At 42.8% G+C, this 19,452-nt stretch overlaps 1 protein-coding gene across 1 annotated transcript in view; it reads left to right on the forward strand.

The window, feature by feature from the left end:
- The window catches only part of LOC120989484 (protein mono-ADP-ribosyltransferase PARP14-like), a 142,578-nt gene that overhangs the window by 46,747 nt on the left and 76,379 nt on the right, over positions 1-19,452 (forward strand). The window contains exon 5 of the mRNA XM_040417611.1: positions 9,921-10,178. Within this exon, the coding sequence (XP_040273545.1) occupies positions 9,921-10,178 (258 nt within the window). The remainder of the gene's footprint in view (positions 1-9,920; positions 10,179-19,452) is intronic.

Here is a 19,452-nt window from a genome sequence, read left to right on the forward strand (position 1 = left end):
AAATACTACCTGTACCTCGAGCGACAAAATAAAGGCAGTGGGAGGTTTATTAAGGAGGTTAACAAATGGATCAAGAACTGGTGCAGGAAGGAGGGGTTTGGGTTCTTGGAAAATTGGGCTTATTTCTGTGTCGGCTACAGGCTCTGTCGTAGGGATGGGCTGCGCCTCAATGGGGAAAGTACAGCTGTTTTGAGGAGAAGATGGCTAGAATGTTGGACGAGTGTTTAAATTAGGGACTTGGGGAGACAAGGATTGGGGCTTAGGAGGGGTCTATTAGGGAACTGGAACTGCTGCAAATGGAAAAAAAATCACTGCAGCAGTCCCGAGGTGGTTGTTCTTTTATTTTTTCATTGGAAAGCACTAATTGCTGTGGTGCACCACAAGTCCCAGCAAGGAAAAGAGCAGCACAGAGAAGCACAGAACCTCTCTGCAAGCAGTCACTAGCTAGAATGGATGCCTGCAGAGGGATTCTTCTGTTTTCCTCTACTGCTATAGCACTGCCATTGGCTGGAGCTTTGTTACAGCCAATTGCAGCACTGGCAGGGGACGCCAAACATTGGAGTCCCCTGCCTGACCTCGGGGAATAAAGGTGCTGACTCATTCAGCACCAGTCACCCCTGTCTGACCCTCTCTGCATGCCCATAAATGGTTAGCAGTGCTGCCGGCACTGCATTGGGCCAGTCTTCACAGACCAGCCAATGACAATGACCAGGACTGCAGGGGGGTGGAAATACCACCAGAGTCCCTTAGTAAACATGGCTGCCAGCTGTGTAGAGCAGCCATCTAACTCAGGTTACCATGCAATTAGGCATGGCGACTGGGAAACCGGTCATCCGTATTTTTTGCGGATACATTTTTTGCTGACCTCAAAATACTGAAAAAGCCATACGGTCGTGTGCAAGAGGCCTTAATAGTATGGATGGGTTGGTATCTGAAAGTTTACAGTCTCTTGCAGACTATTGGAAGATGCCACTATATCCTAATATGGTATATTACAAAGTTTTATGCATTCAGATGTACAATATTATTGATCTATGTAAATTAAAATGACAGGGATGTTTTCATTCAAATGCTTCCTATACAATATGAATTATATTCTATTTCACTATTACTTAAAGGCATAACATTACTGTTAGGAGAATTTACTCTCTTTTACCTAACTTGTCCCTGTCTTCAGATTATCGGTGATCAGCTTGAATTAACCCTAACTGGTACCAGGAGAATGAATAAGATAACACTGAAGAGTGTGTAGTTCTAACCCATTCTGGTTTATTCACAGCTGGCAAACAGTTTTAAAAGAGGGGGTTGAGCTTCCTTTACATCCAATCATATGTTAGCATTAGTATTTGACCAATAGTATGGTCACACATAAACTTCTGCTTTAACATAATAGCTGACTCATAGTAACAGCATTTGACCAATCAGGTATATACACATAGGCCAGCATACAGTTGAGCGAGATGGCCTTTTATGGTAGGAAGGCTGTTCAAACTTACAACCTAAGGAATGTATGGATTTCATGAAACAGTTTAAGGAAGTGTCTCACATTCATAGGGGGAAGGGAGGTTTTGTAGTGCACTAACCAAATATAATACACGTGGCTAAATAAGACAAAATGGAGTCACATATATCCCATCAAATCCCCTCTTAGAACCTTATATATATACCTTATACTATATGGTTCTTTCTCTGCTCTTCCTTGGTTTGCTTGTAAGCCTTTAGATATTCCATATACCCTTCAGGAGTATAATCCTCAGGCTTTGTTGAGGTTGGGTTCACCTCTTCTACCTCTACCGGAGTATAGAGGAATGTTGAGTGTACCCCTCTTTCGGCCACATTTTTACATATGGTAAGAAGGGAGGGCACACACTGCAGACAACAGCAGAGACACACTATTGCAGCGACCACGGCAAATGCCACTCCTACAACATATCTTATTTGACCAAAGTCAGGTATCCAGCCAAAAAGCCAGTCCCACCAACCTTGGTCAACATCTTGTTTTATATGTTTTATCATCTCCTCTAATTGGCCTATTTTATCTTTTATACCACGGGAGTGATCTGATAGATTGAAACAACACATCCCTGCGAACGCTGAGCATCCTACACCATGTTGGAGCAATAAATAATCAATAGTTGCCCTATTCTGCAAGATAGCCTTTTTATATGATTGTATATCCAGCAGCATATCTTGCAGAATTGCACTAGTGATATTTATCTGTTTTACCATAAAACAGGCAAGTTTTGATATTGTCCTGTGGTTATATACGGCCAAACCTGGTACTCCTATCAAAGACATCCCTAAACTCATATATTCTGATCTAGAGAGGAGATTCACATTATAATCACAATTTTCTGGTAACTGTAGGGAAGTGTCTCTCGTGTGTCGTGTCTGCATTGCTGGGAATAGTGGTATCATTGCTAACGTCAACCTAGCTATTGTACAGGGTCCCTCTGTAATATTGGCCGGTATGTATGTGTAACTAGTATTCCCACAGGCCAATACCCATCCTGTTGGTAGAGGTACATGTTTGTCTAGGGATGGTACTGTTTTAGTAATATTACATTGCATATTTTTTCCTGATATTATCTTTTTACAACTACCTAAATCTCTATCACAAATATTTGGCTTAGTCTTATTCTGCATTTTTGCTTGTATGCAGGGAGGCAATAGTGTCTCATCACAGGTGAAGTTATAACATATTTCTGCTGCTGTGACAAGACCTGTAATTATTTCTATCATATTACTCTGCAGATTCTCATATGTAGGACAGTCATAACAAGCATGATAAGGATTTACATATCCATATTTAACATCATGATCCTCCAAGTCTGTGTCATTCCATTGGGAACGTAGGAGCCCCGTCCATACAGCTACTGGGGTGGGGACTGCTACCAGACATGTCTCCAAAATGTTAGATGCGGATAAAGTGGTTCGGAGACAAAAGTCAGTTAAGTTCAGAGTTTTGGCCAGGTACAGCCATAAGTTCTCCTTTGTCTTCCATAAATTGTCTTCCCCTCTGCATTCTGTTTTCAAGTATATCTGTCTGTCCCACAGCCATGGGACAGTAAGTAGGAGACACAAAACTGCAATTATTAAGGCACTGCATCTCAGCCATCTCGAGGAATTTCCCGACTGCGTCATCTCGTTGAGGGTCAAGGCTGTCTGCCTCCGTTAGTACCCCTTCTGTATCTTCTTCGAGGTCAAGGCTGTCTGCCTCCGTTAATACCTCTGGGCCTCGTTGGAGGTCAGGGCTGTCTGCCCCCGTTAGTACCTCTCTTTTCTTCACCAACTTAATCCTTGTGGCGTGGATCCACGTGGGCGACTGTTCAGTGAGGACTGCTGTTCTGGTGATCGCGACTACCTCGGTGGGTGGTCCGTAGGTGAAGCTTCCTGGTTCCTTTCCCTTTTTTAAGATCTTAATCATCACCTGGTCGCCTACCCGGAATGGATGGGTTGGTTCCTGTGGAAGAGAAGGAGACTTACAAGCAACTTTTTCTTCAGTTTTACTGAGGATTTTGATCAGATTAGTAACATACTCTTCCCTGATCAGGTCCAAGTCCCCTTCCTGCACCACCAAGGGGCGTTTTGCCCATGGTGTGGGGAAAGGCCTACCCATGAGAATTTCAAATGGTGACATCCCTAACTTCTTATTAGGCGTCATTCTAATTTCTGCAAGTATTATGGGTAGGATTTGCTTCCATTTTTCAAATGTACCAGCAGTGGCCTTCCTGAGTTTGTCCTTAACTGTCCTGTTCATTCTTTCCACAATGCCTGAGCTTTGTGGATGGTATGGAATATGAAATTTCCATTCCACCTGTAACAGTCTAGCTACCTCCTTGTTAAGTTTTGAGGTGAAGGCTGGCCCCTGGTCTGATTCAATAACCAGAGGACAGCCCCACCTTGGGATTATTTGCTGAGTCAGAATTTTGGCTGTAGTTTTAGCATCTTCTGCCTTTGTAGGGAAGACTTCTGGCCACCTTGAGAACATGTCCACTATCACTAATGCATACTCTTGTTTCCCTTTTGTTTTAGGTATATGCGTGTAATCCACCTGCAAGTGGGTGAATGGTGTAGTGGGGTAGTCAAGGTGTTGGTGAGGTATTTTCAGTGGGTTGTTAGGGTTGTTTCTCAAGCACGTAATACATCTGTGTATGTAGTCTGTGACTAGCTGTTTGCTATCAGTGATGTAAAAACTTTGGCTCAACAACATATGGGTAGTTTGTATGCTGTTGTGTCCTACCCCGTGAAAGTGTGCAATGAAGATGGATGCACTATGCTGAGGTATGCAAGGCTTCCCCTCCTTGCAGATCAATCCAGACTTTGGATTTTTCTGCAAGATTGGATAGCACCAATCCTTCTCCTCTGTTTCAGTTGCATACCTTTGTAGGTCTGTTAGCATGTGTGTCAAATCAGGTGAGGGTGGGTGTAGGACTGCCATTTCCCAATTGTCATGATTCATTCTATTTGGATTACTCTTGGCTGTGTCTCTAGCTACACTATCTGCAAATGCATTACCTCTTGAAATTCTGTCTTTTCCATTTGTATGTGCCCTGCAATGTACTATAGCTAGATCTGAAGGCAATCTGATTGCAGCCAGGAGGTCCGTGACTAGCTGTGCATGTGAGATTCTCTTACCGTCTGCTGCAGTGAATCCTCTCCTCTGCCAAATCATCCCATGATCCCATACTACACCATGAGCATATCTGCTGTCTGTGTAAATAGTGACAGGTTTATTGGTGTGTAGTATGCAAGCCCTTGTGAGTGCAATGAGTTCAGCTGCCTGTGCAGACTGGATGGGAATTGGGCTTGCTTCCAAGACTATATCTGGCAGCATAACAATAGCGTATGCTGCACAGAATATAGTATCAGTGGGGCGAGAGCATGATCCATCAACAAAAACTTCTGGTGCATCAGGTATGGGAACAGTTGATAAGTCAGCCCTAGGTGACGTCTCATGATTGAGCACCTGTAGGCAATCATGTGTGTCAGGAAGGGCATCTTCTGTTCCTTTCAGCCCTAGTAATGCATTCAAAATAGGTGCTGGTCCTGTAATGTTGGATGCATATTTAATCTGGAGTGAAGGGTTACTGAGCAACAGGATCTCATATCCAGATAATCTTTGCGCTGACACATGTTGTGTATGTACACCTCTGAGTAAGCCTACAACATCATGTGTAGTGTGCAAGAAGGTTAAATGTCCCAGGGTGAAAGTAGTTGCTAATTCTACCATCATTGCACAGGCTGCAAGGGAACGCAGACATGCCGGCATCCCCTGGACAGAGGTGGGCATAACCTTTGAGAAAAACGCACAAGGACGCAACTTGCCTCCGTGTTCTTGTGTCAGTACCCCCGCCATGGTTTTACAATTTTGGCGTGCAAACATGTGGAAGGGCATATTATAGTCAGGGAGGCCCAGCCCTGGACTCGACATGAGTGAACATTTTAGACAATCAAATGCATTGTACATTTCAGAAGACCATTTAATCAGATCTGGATTTCCATCCAGAGTGGCTTGCCTCAAAACATTGTCATAATAAGAGCAATCAGGAATCCATTGTCTACAGTAATTTATCATACCAAGGAAAGATAACATTTCTTTCTTGGTGTGCGGGGCGACCAAACCCGCAATAGACTGGACTCTTTCTGCGCTGATTCTCCTTTCACCTTTTGTGAGGACAAAGCCCAAGTATTCAACCTGCATTTTACACCATTGCATTTTCTTAAGTGTCACTTTGTGACCACATCCTGACAACCATTGTAACAGTGATAAACCATCCTGAATGCTGGCCTCCGCTGACATGCTACACAGTAACAAATCATCAACATATTGCAGCAACACAGAGCCTTGGGGGGGGTACCAGGATTTTAACGTGGCTTGGAGGACTATGCTGTACACTACAGGTGAATCAGCAAATCCCTGAGGCATTCTGCACCAGGTCAGTTGTCGTCCATCAAAGGAAAAAGCAAAAAGTAGTCTGGTTGCCTTATCAACTGGGATAGAGAAGAAAGCATTCTTCAGATCTATCACACTGAAATAGACAGCGTCTGCAGGAATTGCAGAAAGAAGTGAGGTGACATCTGGGACAATAGGAGCAATAGGCACAATGATATTATTTATTGCCCTTAAATCCTGCACAAAGCGGGTAGTACCATCTGCCTTTGTCACTGGATTCACGGGCGTGCTGTAGGGTGAAATCACCTCTTCCAGGATTCCCTTTTGTAGGAATTCCTTAATCATTGGCCTAAGCCCATCAAGTTTCTCTTTTGACAGTGGGTATTGTTTCTGATATACAGGTGTACTGCCCTCTTTGATGGTTGCTTTGTATGGTGTGCAGTCAATGAATCCTGTATCATAGTCCCCTCTTGCCCATAATGATGGGTCTATTTCCTCTAATTCTGAGTGATCTTGTAAGTTTGTAAAGATCAGAGGTGTGGGGGTTATTATGGGCAAAGCATCAGAGTATACACTGATGCCATTGTTCTCAACAGTAATTTGCAACTCTAACTTAATGAATAAGTCTCTTCCCAGAAGGCTCACAGGACATTCAGGTATGATGCTAAAAGCATGATTTGTAATGTGTTCCCTATCAATAGTTTCTACTGGTAAGGAATCTGTTCTGTATGTCCTCGTCAGTACCCCATTTATTCCCATAGAGGGCGCACACTTCCTTAAAGGCCCTTTGTACATTGAATTGTTTAACACACTAGAAGTAGCTCCACTATCTATTAAGAATCCCACTTTTCTTCCTCCTACTCTAAGTAGAATTACTGGTGTGTCCTTCCAATGTGTGGTGACCTGCGTGAAAGCGGGGCTTTGTCCCTCTGGGCATCTTCAGTATGAGTTTTGCTGGTGCCAATCTAATGGGAATCTGGGCTGACTCTGTGGACCTTGTCTGTGGTTTATCTGACTTGGTTGATTATTTTGTGACTGAGTGTCAGGTTTCTGTGTGTTGTAATCTTGAATTCTCCCATCCCGCTTTGGCGCACGGCATTGACGTGCCCAATGTCCTTCTTTTCCACAGTTATAACAACAATTATTTGGCAATGAGTCCTGTCTTTCATTGTAGGTTCTATTATTTCTGCCCCTCCTCCCCCTCCCCCTCCCTCTGCTAGCATATGCGTGTGTGGGGGAAATTGCTTTCCTAATCTCAAAGCATCCAGCTGCTTCCTTTTCAAAGAGATGTTTCTCAAACTCATCAGTTGTATCTGAAGTCCAAGAGGACACATTTTGTTTCACAGTTAGGATCAATTTATCTGATAGATTGTTTACAAATGTGGAGATAATCAAACTATCATTGTCACGCACAGGTAGACCCGCCTCGGTCTTCCAGCAATCAATAAATCGCTTCCAAAATTCAGTGACCGACTCAGCAGATTTCTGTTTGCAGGCTACTGCTACGGGCAATGAAGATTTTTGTTTGAATACCTCATTCATATGTTCCTCAATCTCCGCCCATATCCTTTTCTGACCCACTTCTGTATTACATACATAATCTAGAGCATCACCGCGTTGTGTAATAGTAGATATGGAGCTAACCTTGTCCCAATCCCAGGTTGTGTGTGTTCCTATAATACCATCCAGGATAAGCCTTAAATCTTCCTGTGTGTAGTTGCGCCCTCTACAGGCCTTTTTTAGGTATGTAATAGTCCCTAGTGGGGCTATGGAAGGTTTGGGACAATACTTTATAATTTTGTTGAGATCCTCTATTTCTATGGGCTTTTTTACTAAGTGCTGTCCTACTGTCAGAAAGGGAGCGATTACTTGGACTTCCTCTTTTGATTCTTCCTTTTCTGTTTCATCTTTCATTCTACTTGTACTGCGTGTAGTATAACTAGTATGCGGTGTGCCAATATTTAGACTGCGCTCTATTATGTTTCCAAATGTTGGCATGGGGGGTCGGTATTTTTCTTCTAGTTTTAATGGTATAACCGCTGTTACAGCATCTTCCTCAATCTGAGTCAGAACTGGATACAGCGGTGCCGTGGGGGTGGATTTATTATAAGGTGGAGGGGATTTCTGACTTCTCTTCTTTGTGCCTACCTCCTGTTCTATTTCATGTAGAGACCTATCATTTTTGGGACTTTTTAGATTCTTATTCTTCTTGCTATTACCTGCATCATACCAGTGGGGGGCTATTTCCAGCCATTGTTCTGCACCCCTGGACATGTAATCAATGTCCCAGGAAGGATCCGCATCAAAATGCGGCCAGGCTGTTTTATCACCTAGACATAGTCCTTTGACCATATCCATATGATAAATGCTATTATCACCGTCCCTGGGGAATGGATCTGCAGCATCCATTACCTCAGTCCAGCCTGCTAGATTGTCTACCCACGGGTTGATCAGGTAATAGTTTGTTGGACTAACACGGGCTACATAGATTTTGCAAGTCTCTCCTGGTTCTGGTTTAGGGAATTTAGTTTTAGACCCTTGTCCTCCCATGTTAGTATTTATAGTTCAAAGAATAAGTGAGACAATCGCTGTCAGGACTGGCTGTACTGCACTGAAATAGCGCCGACAAGACCTGTCAACTGATCAGCTGATTCGTATCTTAATGTCTCTCTATACTCTTTGAACCCCTATCGACTATTGTTGTTTCGGACCGCCACTTGCGTTCAAATTTTCCGGGTCAACAGATCACAGATCCTAGCCGAAAAACAGGGGCGTCTTGCAGTCCTCCACAACACAAACAATTTTACACATTAACAGTAGTTAACCCAAAATACATCAATTTGATAATAACAGTGGGATGCGACCGTACACTTACCAACCGATCAGTATCTCACACAAACAGATAATCTTATCACTTCTAAAATACTTATACTATATATATATAAGAGTTAATCCAAGCTTGTAACCTTCTGTTTCCTAAACAGAAATCCTTAGTGCACTATACTGATATGAGCTCCTGGAGCTTCTTATAATCAACAACTTTTTTTTAAAGCTATCTATAGCTTTCTGCGTGTACCCAGACACCGCAATTCACCGAAATCATAAATAGATGGTTCGACTTACTTGGATGAGATTTTGGTCAGTGCTCCAGGTCCAAGAGTTGGACAAAAATTGATGTCTTTCACTGTAGACCTGAAGAGGACCCTCCCAATCCCGGACCCGAGACCCCAAATTCTGTTAGGAGAATTTACTCTCTTTTACCTAACTTGTCCCTGTCTTCAGATTATCGGTGATCAGCTTGAATTAACCCTAACTGGTACCAGGAGAATGAATAAGATAACACTGAAGAGTGTGTAGTTCTAACCCATTCTGGTTTATTCACAGCTGGCAAACAGTTTTAAAAGAGGGGGTTGAGCTTCCTTTACATCCAATCATATGTTAGCATTAGTATTTGACCAATAGTATGGTCACACATAAACTTCTGCTTTAACATAATAGCTGACTCATAGTAACAGCATTTGACCAATCAGGTATATACACATAGGCCAGCATACAGTTGAGCGAGATGGCCTTTTATGGTAGGAAGGCTGTTCAAACTTACAACCTAAGGAATGTATGGATTTCATGAAACAGTTTAAGGAAGTGTCTCACATTCATAGGGGGAAGGGAGGTTTTGTAGTGCACTAACCAAATATAATACACGTGGCTAAATAAGACAAAATGGAGTCACATATATCCCATCAATTACATTTACAAGTTAAATTTCATGTACTGCATCTATAGTTCAGTATTTATATCTATCATAGCTGTGTATTTACTGTAAGTAGACCTGTTGAGAAGTCTCATGTGGCTGCCTTCTGTATGTTTGAGGATAGCAACAAAATCAGATAAAGTTGCTGAAATTTTCAAAAATGCATGCACCAAGAACATGTATCTGGTTATATTTTAAAACCACTTGTCACACATATAAGGTGTTTTGGTAGCCAAATTTTTTTTAAATGAATGTGTATGATTTCATTTTCAGGCAAATGCAATTGTTGCTCCTCTGCTTTCAAACAATCCAGTTCTTGAAGCTATGAATGTAACAAAAGGGCTAAAGAAGAAAGCAGGAGATAGATTTTCAAACCTTTTCTCTGCAGTTTTTGGATGCCATAATAGTCTACAAAGTGGACAACACTTTCCGATGGCAGTGATTGGAGAAACCAGCTACTCGCTGATCTGTGAATATGTCATTTTTATTGCATGCCAGCCATGGGATGGACCCGATGGCTCATCCGTTAAGGTTAGTTGTGCAGCAATTCAACTACCTTTTTCTGTATTTTAATCAGATTAGATATACAGTTGGAAGAAAAAGTATGTGAACCCTTTGGAATGATATGGATTTCTGCACAAATTGGTCATAAAATGTGATCTGATCTTCATCTAAGTCACAACGATAGACAATCACAGTCTGCTTAAACTAATAAAACACAAAGAATTAAATGTTACCATGTTTTTATTGAATACACCATGTAAACATTCACAGTGCAGGTGGAAAAAGTATGTGAACCCTTGGATTTAATAATTGGTTGAACCTCCTTTGGCAGCAATAACTTCAACCAAACATTTCCTGTATTTGCAGATCAGACAAGCACAACGGTCAGGAGTAATTTTTGACCATTCCTCTTTACAGAACTGTTTCAGTTCAGCAATATTCTTGGGATGTCTGGTGTGAATCGCTTTCTTGAGGTCTTGCCACAGCATCTCAATCGGGTTGAGGTCAGGACTCTGACTGGGCCACTCCAGAAGGCGTATTTTCTTCTGTTTAAGCCATTCTGTTGTTGATTTACTTCTATGCTTTGGGTCGTTGCCCTGTTGCAACACCCATCTTCTGTTGAGCTTAAGCTGGTGGACAGATGGCCTTAAGTTCTCCTGCAAAATGTCTTGATAAACTTAGGAATTCATTTTTCCTTTGATGATAGCAATCCGTCCAGGCCCTGACGCAGCAAAGCAGCCCCAAACCATGATGCACCCACCACCATACTTCACAGTTGGGATGAGGTTTTGATGTTGGTGTGCTGTGCCTTTTTTTCTCCACACATAGTGTTGTGTGTTTCTTCCAAACAACTCAACTTTGGTTTCATCTGTCCACAGAATATTTTGCCAGTACTGCTGTGGAACATCCAGGTGCTCTTGTGCAAACTGTAAACGTGCAGCAATGTTTTTTTGGGACAGCAGTGGCTTACTCTGTGGTATCCTCCCATGAAATCCATTCTTGTTTAGTGTTTTACGTATCGTAGATTCGTTAACAGGGATGTTAGCATATGCCAGAGACTTTTGTAAGTCTTTAGCTGACACTCTAGGATTCTTTTTCACCTCATTGAGCAGTCTGCGCTGTGCTCTTGCAGTCATCTTTACAGGACGGCCACTCCTAGGGAGTGTAGCAGCAGTGCTGAACTTTCTCCATTTATAGACAATTTCTCTTAAAGTGGACTGATGAACAGCTAGGCTTTTGGACATACTTTTATAACTCTTTCCAGCTTTATGCAAGTCAACAATTCTTAATCGTAGGTCTTCTGAGAGCTCTTTTGTGCGAGGCATCATTCACATCAGGCAATGCTTCTTGTGAAAAGCAAACCCAGAACTGGTGTGTGTTTTTTATAGGTCAGGGCAGCTGTAACCAACACCTCCAATCTCATCTCATTGATTGGCCTCTACTTGGCTGACACCTCACTCCAATTAGCTCTTGGAGATGTCATTAGTCTAGGGGTTCACATACTTTTTCCTCCTGCACTGTGAATGTTTACATGGTGTGTTCAATAAAAACATGGTAACATTTAATTCTTTGTGTGTTATTAGTTTAAGCAGACTGTGATTGTCTATTGTTGTGACTTAGATGAAGATCAGATCACATTTTATGACCAATTTGTGCATAAATCCATATAATTCCAAATGGTTCACATACTTTTTCTTGCAACTGTAAATACATGCAGTGCCCCACAAAAGTATTTAGCCATTTAACAAGTCACCTGGTTTGTCTGAATAACAAATCGCAATTAGGGGCTATTCACCCCCTGACATACACGCTAACCGTGTCTAGGGCTCCTTTACTTATTCTGAGGTCAAAAGAGTATCATTCTGCCCACCGTCTCTCTGGTATACCTTAGTATAATGCAAAAAGAAAGCATGGAATAGCGTAGTAGACTGCGCTACTCCATCTTCCAGTGTCCTGTAAAAAAACTTATCCAAAATGTTTCTTTACTCTGCAATTTTTTCTTATGGTCTCCCCCACGGACTGGGGCTTTGACCCTTTCTATCCCATGTACCGAAAGCATGGAGACATCCCCTTCATGGACAGTTGCAAAGTGCAAAGTAGCTGTAGATACATTTCTAGTCTTATAATGTGGAATATCGGAGATATGCTTGTGTATCCTAGTTTTAGGCTATATTCACACTAGCGTTTTTGCTGGATCCGGCAGGGTTCAGCCAAAAACGCTTCCGTTACTGATAATACAACAGTCTGCATCCGTTCTGAACGGATCCGGTTGTATTATCTTTAACATACCCAGGACGGATCCAATGAACTCCATTGAAAGTCAATGGGGGACGGATCCGTTTTCTATTGTGTCAGATAGTGTCAGAGAAATTGGATCCGTCCCCAATGACTTGCATTGTGGATCATGACAGATCCGTCTTGCTCCGCATCCCAGGATGGAAAGCAAACTGCAGAATGCTGCGGTTTTCTCTCCGGTATGAGAATGGAATGCATTTTGGAGCATTCCGTTCTGTTCAGTTACGTTTTGTCCCCATTGACAATGAACAGGGACAAAACGGAAGCGTTTTTTCTGGTATTGAGACCCTATGACGGATCTCAATACCGGAAAATATTAACGCTAGTGTGAAAATAGCGTTAATCGCATTAGTAGTGCACCCCACATATTGCATAGAGCACTCTCTGCATGTTATTAAATAAACTGCATATTCAGTATTACAATAAATATATTGTTTAATCTGATACTGTTTACCATTAGCATTGGAAACAATCTCCTGGGTAACCGTCATGAAGTTACAACATATACACCTATTGTGGCCACATTTGAAACTCCCCTTATGACGTAACCAGACCGGTTTGGAAATAGGGAGATTATGAAAAAGACTGGGACTTATTTTCTGATGCAAGGTGGGAGCTCTGCGTGCTGCACATTTAATGCCCATAGTTGCAATTGCACTCCAATCCTGATCATAGTTCAAAACTGACAGATGTTTTTTAACTATGGTACAAATCTGGTTGTATTCCTTACTGTAGTTTGTAATGAAAGTTCTATTATTATTTGATATAGAATTAAAATTTTTCTTCCTTTTGGCATGATCAGGGAAAATCAATGTTCTACAATTAAAACTGTGCCCAATTTTCCCCTTTGCTTATAGCATACGGAGAGTAGTTTCTCATCTGCAATCTCGTGGAAATCATTTCATTTTTCATGTTGAAGGAGAGATCGTCGGAGCAATTTCGTCTGGCTCCGACTATCCCGCCCCTAGGGATATTCCTAATCACATGAGCTGGATGGCAAGAATCAGCTAAAAGAGTTGTGTTTCCTGCAGTTTCTTTTCTGAATGTTTATCGGGATCACCCCTGAAGTGCCAATCCAAAAAAGAAATGGAGTGTGAATTATAATGAATGGTAAAGGAAAGAGAATAGCCATTATCATTAAGAAATTTTCCAAAAGGGGGCATGGCCGCCACATCGCCCGACCAAACAAACAGCAGGAGGTCGATGTACATACCATAACACCCTATGCATTCAAAATAGGGATTAGTATCCACAAAAAAACATTGATTCTCCCACCAGGCCATAAAAATATTTGCTATGGAGGGCGAAAATTTTGCCCCCATAGACGCACCAGATACCTGTAAATAATAAACTGAATCAAAAACATCAAAAAAAATTATGTGTTAGTAGAAACTCAACCACAGTAGAAATATATTCTTGCAACTCAAAAGTATAGTTGCTGTAAGTCATCAAAAACCATTTCAGTGCCAATATGGCAAGATTGTGAGGAATATTAGTATATAAAGAGACTACGTCGGCTGTAATCCATGTGTATTGTGAACACCATATAATGGGATCAAAGGATTGTAGAACCGACCTAGTGTCTTGAAGATAACCTGGTATGTGTTGCACTAAGGCTGGGTTCACACGGACGAGATTTCCGCGCGGGTGCAATGCGTGAGGTGAACGCATTGCACCCGCACTGAATCCGGACCATTCACTTCTATGGGGCTGTGCAGATGAGCGGTGATTTTCACGCATCACTTGTGCATTGCGTGAAAATCGCAGCATGCTCTATATTGTGCGTTTTTCACGCAACGCATGCCCCATAGAAGTGAATAGGGGTGCGTGAAAATCGCAAGCATCCGCAAGAAAGTGCGGATGCGGTGCGATTTTCACGCATGGTTGCTAAGATGAAAGTCTATTCACTGTATTATTTTCCCTTATAACATGGTTATAAGGGAAAATAATAGCATTCTTAATACAGAATGCTTAGTAGAAGGTCAATTGAGGGTCAAAAAATAAATAAAAATGAACTCACCTCCTCCTCTTGATCGCGTAGTTGCCGATCTCTTCTTATTTCTTTAATCATGAGCTGCCGGCTAAAGGACCTGTGGTGACGTCACATCACATGGTCCAATCACATGGTCCATCACCGTGATGATGGACCATGTAATTGGACCATGTGATGAGCTCAGTGACGTCACCACAGGTCCTTTGACAGGTCCTGAAGAAAGAACAGGAGACCGGCAGCTACGCGATCAATTGGAGGAGGTGAGTTAAATTATTTTTATTTTTTAAGCCTCAATTGACCTTCTACTAAGCATTCTGTATTAAAGAATGCTATTATTTTCCCTTAATAACCATGTTATAAGGGAAAATAATTACATCTACACAACACCGAACACAAACCTGAACTTCAGTGAAAAAGTTCGGGTCTGGGTACCACAGTCAGTTTTTTATCACGCGCATGCAAAACGCATTGCACCCGCGCGATAAAAACTGAACAACGGAACGCAATCGCAGTCAAAACTGACTGCAATTGTTTATCTACTCGCGCTGGTTTGCCGCAATGCACCCAGGACGCATCCGGAGCCAAAACGTGACGCCCGTGTGAACCCAGCCTTAGGCCTCTTTCACACGGGCGTTGCGGAAAAATGTGCGGGTGCGTTGCGGGAACACCCGCGATTTTTCCGCGCGAGTGCAAAACATTGTAATGCGTTTTGCACTCGCGTGAGAAAAATCGCGCGTGTTTGGTACCCAAACCCGAACTTCTTCACAGAAGTTCGGGCTTGGGATCGGTGTTCTGTAAATAGTATTATTTTCCCTTATAACATGGTTATAAGGGAAAATAATAGCATTCTGAATACAGAATGCTAAGTAAAACAGGGCTGGAGGGGGTTAAAAAAAATAAAAAAATCATTTAACTCACCTTAATCCACTTGCTCGCGATGCCGGGCATCTCCGTCTGACTCTTTTACTGTATAGGACCTGTGGAGAGCATTAACTATAGTTTAAGGACCTGGGATGACGTCACTCTGGTCATCACATGGTACGTCACATGATCTTTTACCATGGTGAATCATGACGGAGTGACGTCATCCCAGGTCCTTAAACTATAGTTAATGCTCTCCACAGGTCCTATACAGTAAAAGAGTCAGACGGAGATGCCCGGCATCGCGAGCAAGTGGATTAAGGTGAGTTAAATGATTTTTTATTTTTTTTAACCCCCTCCAGCCCTGTTTTACTTAGCATTCTGTATTCAGAATGCTATTATTTTCCCTTATAACCATGTTATAAGGGAAAATAATAAGGTTCGGGTCTCCATCCCGATCGTCTCCTAGCAACCGTGCGTGAAAATCGTACCGCATCAGCACTTGCTTGCGGATGCTTGCGATTTTCACGCAACCCCATTCATTTCTATGGGGCCTGCGTTACGTGAAAAACGCACAAAGAGGAGCATGCTGCGATTTTCACGCAACGCAAAAGTGATGCGTGAAAATCACCGCTCGTGTGCACAGCCCCATAGAAATGAATGGGTCAGTATTCAGTGCGGGTGCAATGCGTTCACCTCCCGCATCGCATCCGCGCGGAATACTCGCTCGTGTGAAAGGGGCCTAAGGGTTGTAGTAGGCTATCCACCCACTCCGAGAATTTCTCGGAGTAGGAACCGATGCCTGCCACAATAGGTCTCATAAAAGGAGGGGTAGATAGCCTACTACAAGATTTGCACTTGAGGGGTGATCCCGATAAACATTGTGTATTTACCTGCACATTAAGAAAAGAAACGGCAGGAAACACAACTCTTTTAGCTGATTCTTGCCATCTAGCTCATGTGATCAGGCATATCCCTAGGGGCGAGATGGTCAGAGCCAGACGAAATTGCTCCGACGATCTCTCCTTCAACGTGGAAAGTGAAATGATTTCCACAAGATTGCAGATGAGAAACTACTCTCCGTATGCTATAAGCAAAGCAAAAAATTGGGCACAGTCTTTAAATTGTAGGACATAGATTTTTCCCTGATCCTGCCAATAGGAAGAAAAAGAAAAAACAATATCAAATAATAATATAACTTTCATTACAAAATACAACCAGATTTGTACCATAGTTAAAAAACATCTGTCAGTTTTGAACTATGATCAGGATTGGAGTGCAATTGCAACTATGGGCATTAAATGTGCAGCACGCAGAGCTCCCACCTTGCAACAGAAAATAAGTCCCAGTCTTTTTTATAATCTCCCTATTTCCAAACCGGTCTGGTTACGTCATAAGGGGAGTTTTAAATGTGGCCACAATAGGAGTATATGTTGTAACTTCACGACGGTTACCCAGGAGATTGTTTCCAACGCTAATCCCAAACAGCATAAAACCATACCAGTTCGTCTATCAAACTGGGGGCCCTGCAGTTATGTACTCATGTGGATCCCCATTTATATATAGCAGTGGCAAAAGTACTAATTGAAATAAATATAAAGAAAAAACGAAATAGATGTCACAGATCAATGACGTCACTATATCCTTTTCTATGGTGCTTATTAGTAAAAAAAAAAAAAGTAAAACAAATGTTTATACTGTGTGCCTCTATTAAAATGATGCAGATTGTTTTTACATTTTAGTAGATGCACGCAGTATACACATTTTTTACTTTTTTTTTACTAATAAGCACCAAAGAAAAGGATATAGTAAAGTAATTGATCTGTGACTTTATATTTATTTCAATTAGTATTTTTGCCACTGCTATATTTATTTATTAAATGTGGATCCACATGAAACATAACTGCAGGGCCCGCAGTTTGATAGATGAACTGGTATGGTTTTATGAGATTACACCTATTGTGTTTTTTATGTATCTACACATTGTTAGCCCAGCGGTCTGTGCCGGCGCTGCTGCCCCTACCCGCGGGCATGTACGCTGGGCTCCCTCTTTACCTTCTGCTGCCATGTGCCGTTCTGACAAACACGGGCAGCAGGTAGCTTAAAGGGGTTCTGCAGTTTGTTTAAAGGGGTTCTGTCACCCCACTAAACTCTTTATTTATTTTTTGTGTACTTATAATCCCTATCCTGCGATATATCTATACATTATGTTATTAATCATTTTCGTTCAGTAGATATGTCCAAAAACGTACTTTTATAATATGCTAATTACCTGTCTACCAGCAAGTAGGGCGTCTACTTGCTGGTAGCAGCCGCAAAAAAACGCCCCCTCCTCCTGTTGATTGACAGGGCCAGCCGTGATCTCCTCCTCCGACTGGCCCTGTCAGCATTTCAAAAATCACGCGCCTGTGTTGATTCGGCGCAGGCGCTCTGAGAGAAGGAGGCTCGCCTCCTCAGCACTTCCTCAGTGCGCCTGCGCCGATGACGTCTTCTCTCTCCTCCCTTGTGAGTCACCGAAAGAGAAGACGTCATCGGCGCAGGCGCACTGAGGAAGTGCTGAGGAGGCGAGCCTCCTTCTCTCAGAGCGCCTGCGCCGAATCAACACAGGCGCACGATTTTTGAAATGCTGACAGGGCCAGTCGGAGGAGGAGATCGCGGCTGGCTCTGTCAATCAACAGGAGGAGCGTTTTTTTGCAGCTGCTACCAGCAAGTAGACGCCCTACTTGCTGGTAGACAGGTAATTAGCATATTATAAAAGTGCGTTTTTTGACATATCTACTGAACGAAAATGATTAATAACATAATGTATAGATATATCGCAGGATAGGGATTATAAGTACACAAAAAAAATAATAATGAGTTTAGTGGGGTGACAGAAGCCCTTTAAACTGATGATCTATCCTCTGGATAGATCATCAGCATCTGATCGGCGGGGGTCCGACACCCAGGACCCCTGCCGATCAACTGTTTGAAAAAGCAGCGGCCTGGGCACGGCTAAGCTCTGTTCACTTGAATGGAGTTTAGCCCCGCCCAGGCCAGTTGATACTAGTCGTGACGTCACTGGGCCTGCGGTAAACAGTGAGAAGGCCGAGGCACTCCTGGAGCGCCGCTGCCTTCTCAATCAGCTGATCAGCAGGGGTCCCGGGTGTCGGACCCCCGCCGATCAGATGCTGAAGATCTATCCAGAGGATAGATCATCAGTTTAAACAAACTGCAGAACCCCTTTAACTGTTGCATTTGTGCTCCATGACAGAGTTTACTTCCTGCTGAAGACCTGTACTGTTTGTTAGGGCTTGCATGGGTGGGTCTCTCCTCCCTTGTGAGGCAGCACGTACACGCTCTCTGTCTTACCAGCCTATGGCTGGATTGCAGAAAGTATTTAAAGGGTAACTGTCATGTTTTCTTTAAAAAAAAATCTATTTTAGCATATGTTACTGCTTCAGCAGCATTATGCAGAAAGCAATCTTTAGTTTCTTCACATACCACTGTTTTCCTTGAGTTTTTCCCTTAGTTACGGCTGTTTAAACATTTACAATATGAGAACCTTCTCAAGATGGCTCCCCTGCCAGTTCTCTGAGGCCAAAACTGCTTTCCCTCACTTCCCATACACACTTGCTGTAGCCAGCAGCTCCCTGCCAGCCAAACAGATTGAATTACTGAGAGACACGCCTCCTCACTCTGAAGCCTAATGCAGGCATGCAGTGTGAAGGACCGCCCCTCTCTCTTCTGTTTGTACTAAACGGAAGACAGACTAGCCAGAGCAACGGTGTCACGAGGGTGTCAAGAGCCACGCCCGACTCCGTTATACCGGGGGTCAGGAAGTCGCAGCGGGTGGCTGCGCGCTCTATGTCTAAAGACAGTGCTGTTTATTAATGGTAGCTTTCTGGGTTTGCCTTGCAATCCTTTTTGGCTCACTCAGGGATCCGTAGCTTCTCCTCCTCAGCTGTTTCTTGTCCAGCAATCCCAACCTCCTTATATTCCCATCTCTCACTTCTCTGGTTGCCAGATATAGAGCTTTCTGCCTGGACTTCTATACTGACCCACTGGAGCTGTGTAGCTGTGTTTCCTGGTTGTTGTTCCAGAACGTTACCCTCCGGATTCCTGTTGGGCCTTGGTGGTCTGCTGTTGTCGCCCACCTGGGATTATATGTTT

This window comes from Bufo bufo, chromosome 2, assembly GCF_905171765.1.
Source record: "Bufo bufo chromosome 2, aBufBuf1.1, whole genome shotgun sequence".
Lineage (NCBI taxonomy): Eukaryota > Metazoa > Chordata > Amphibia > Anura > Bufonidae > Bufo > Bufo bufo.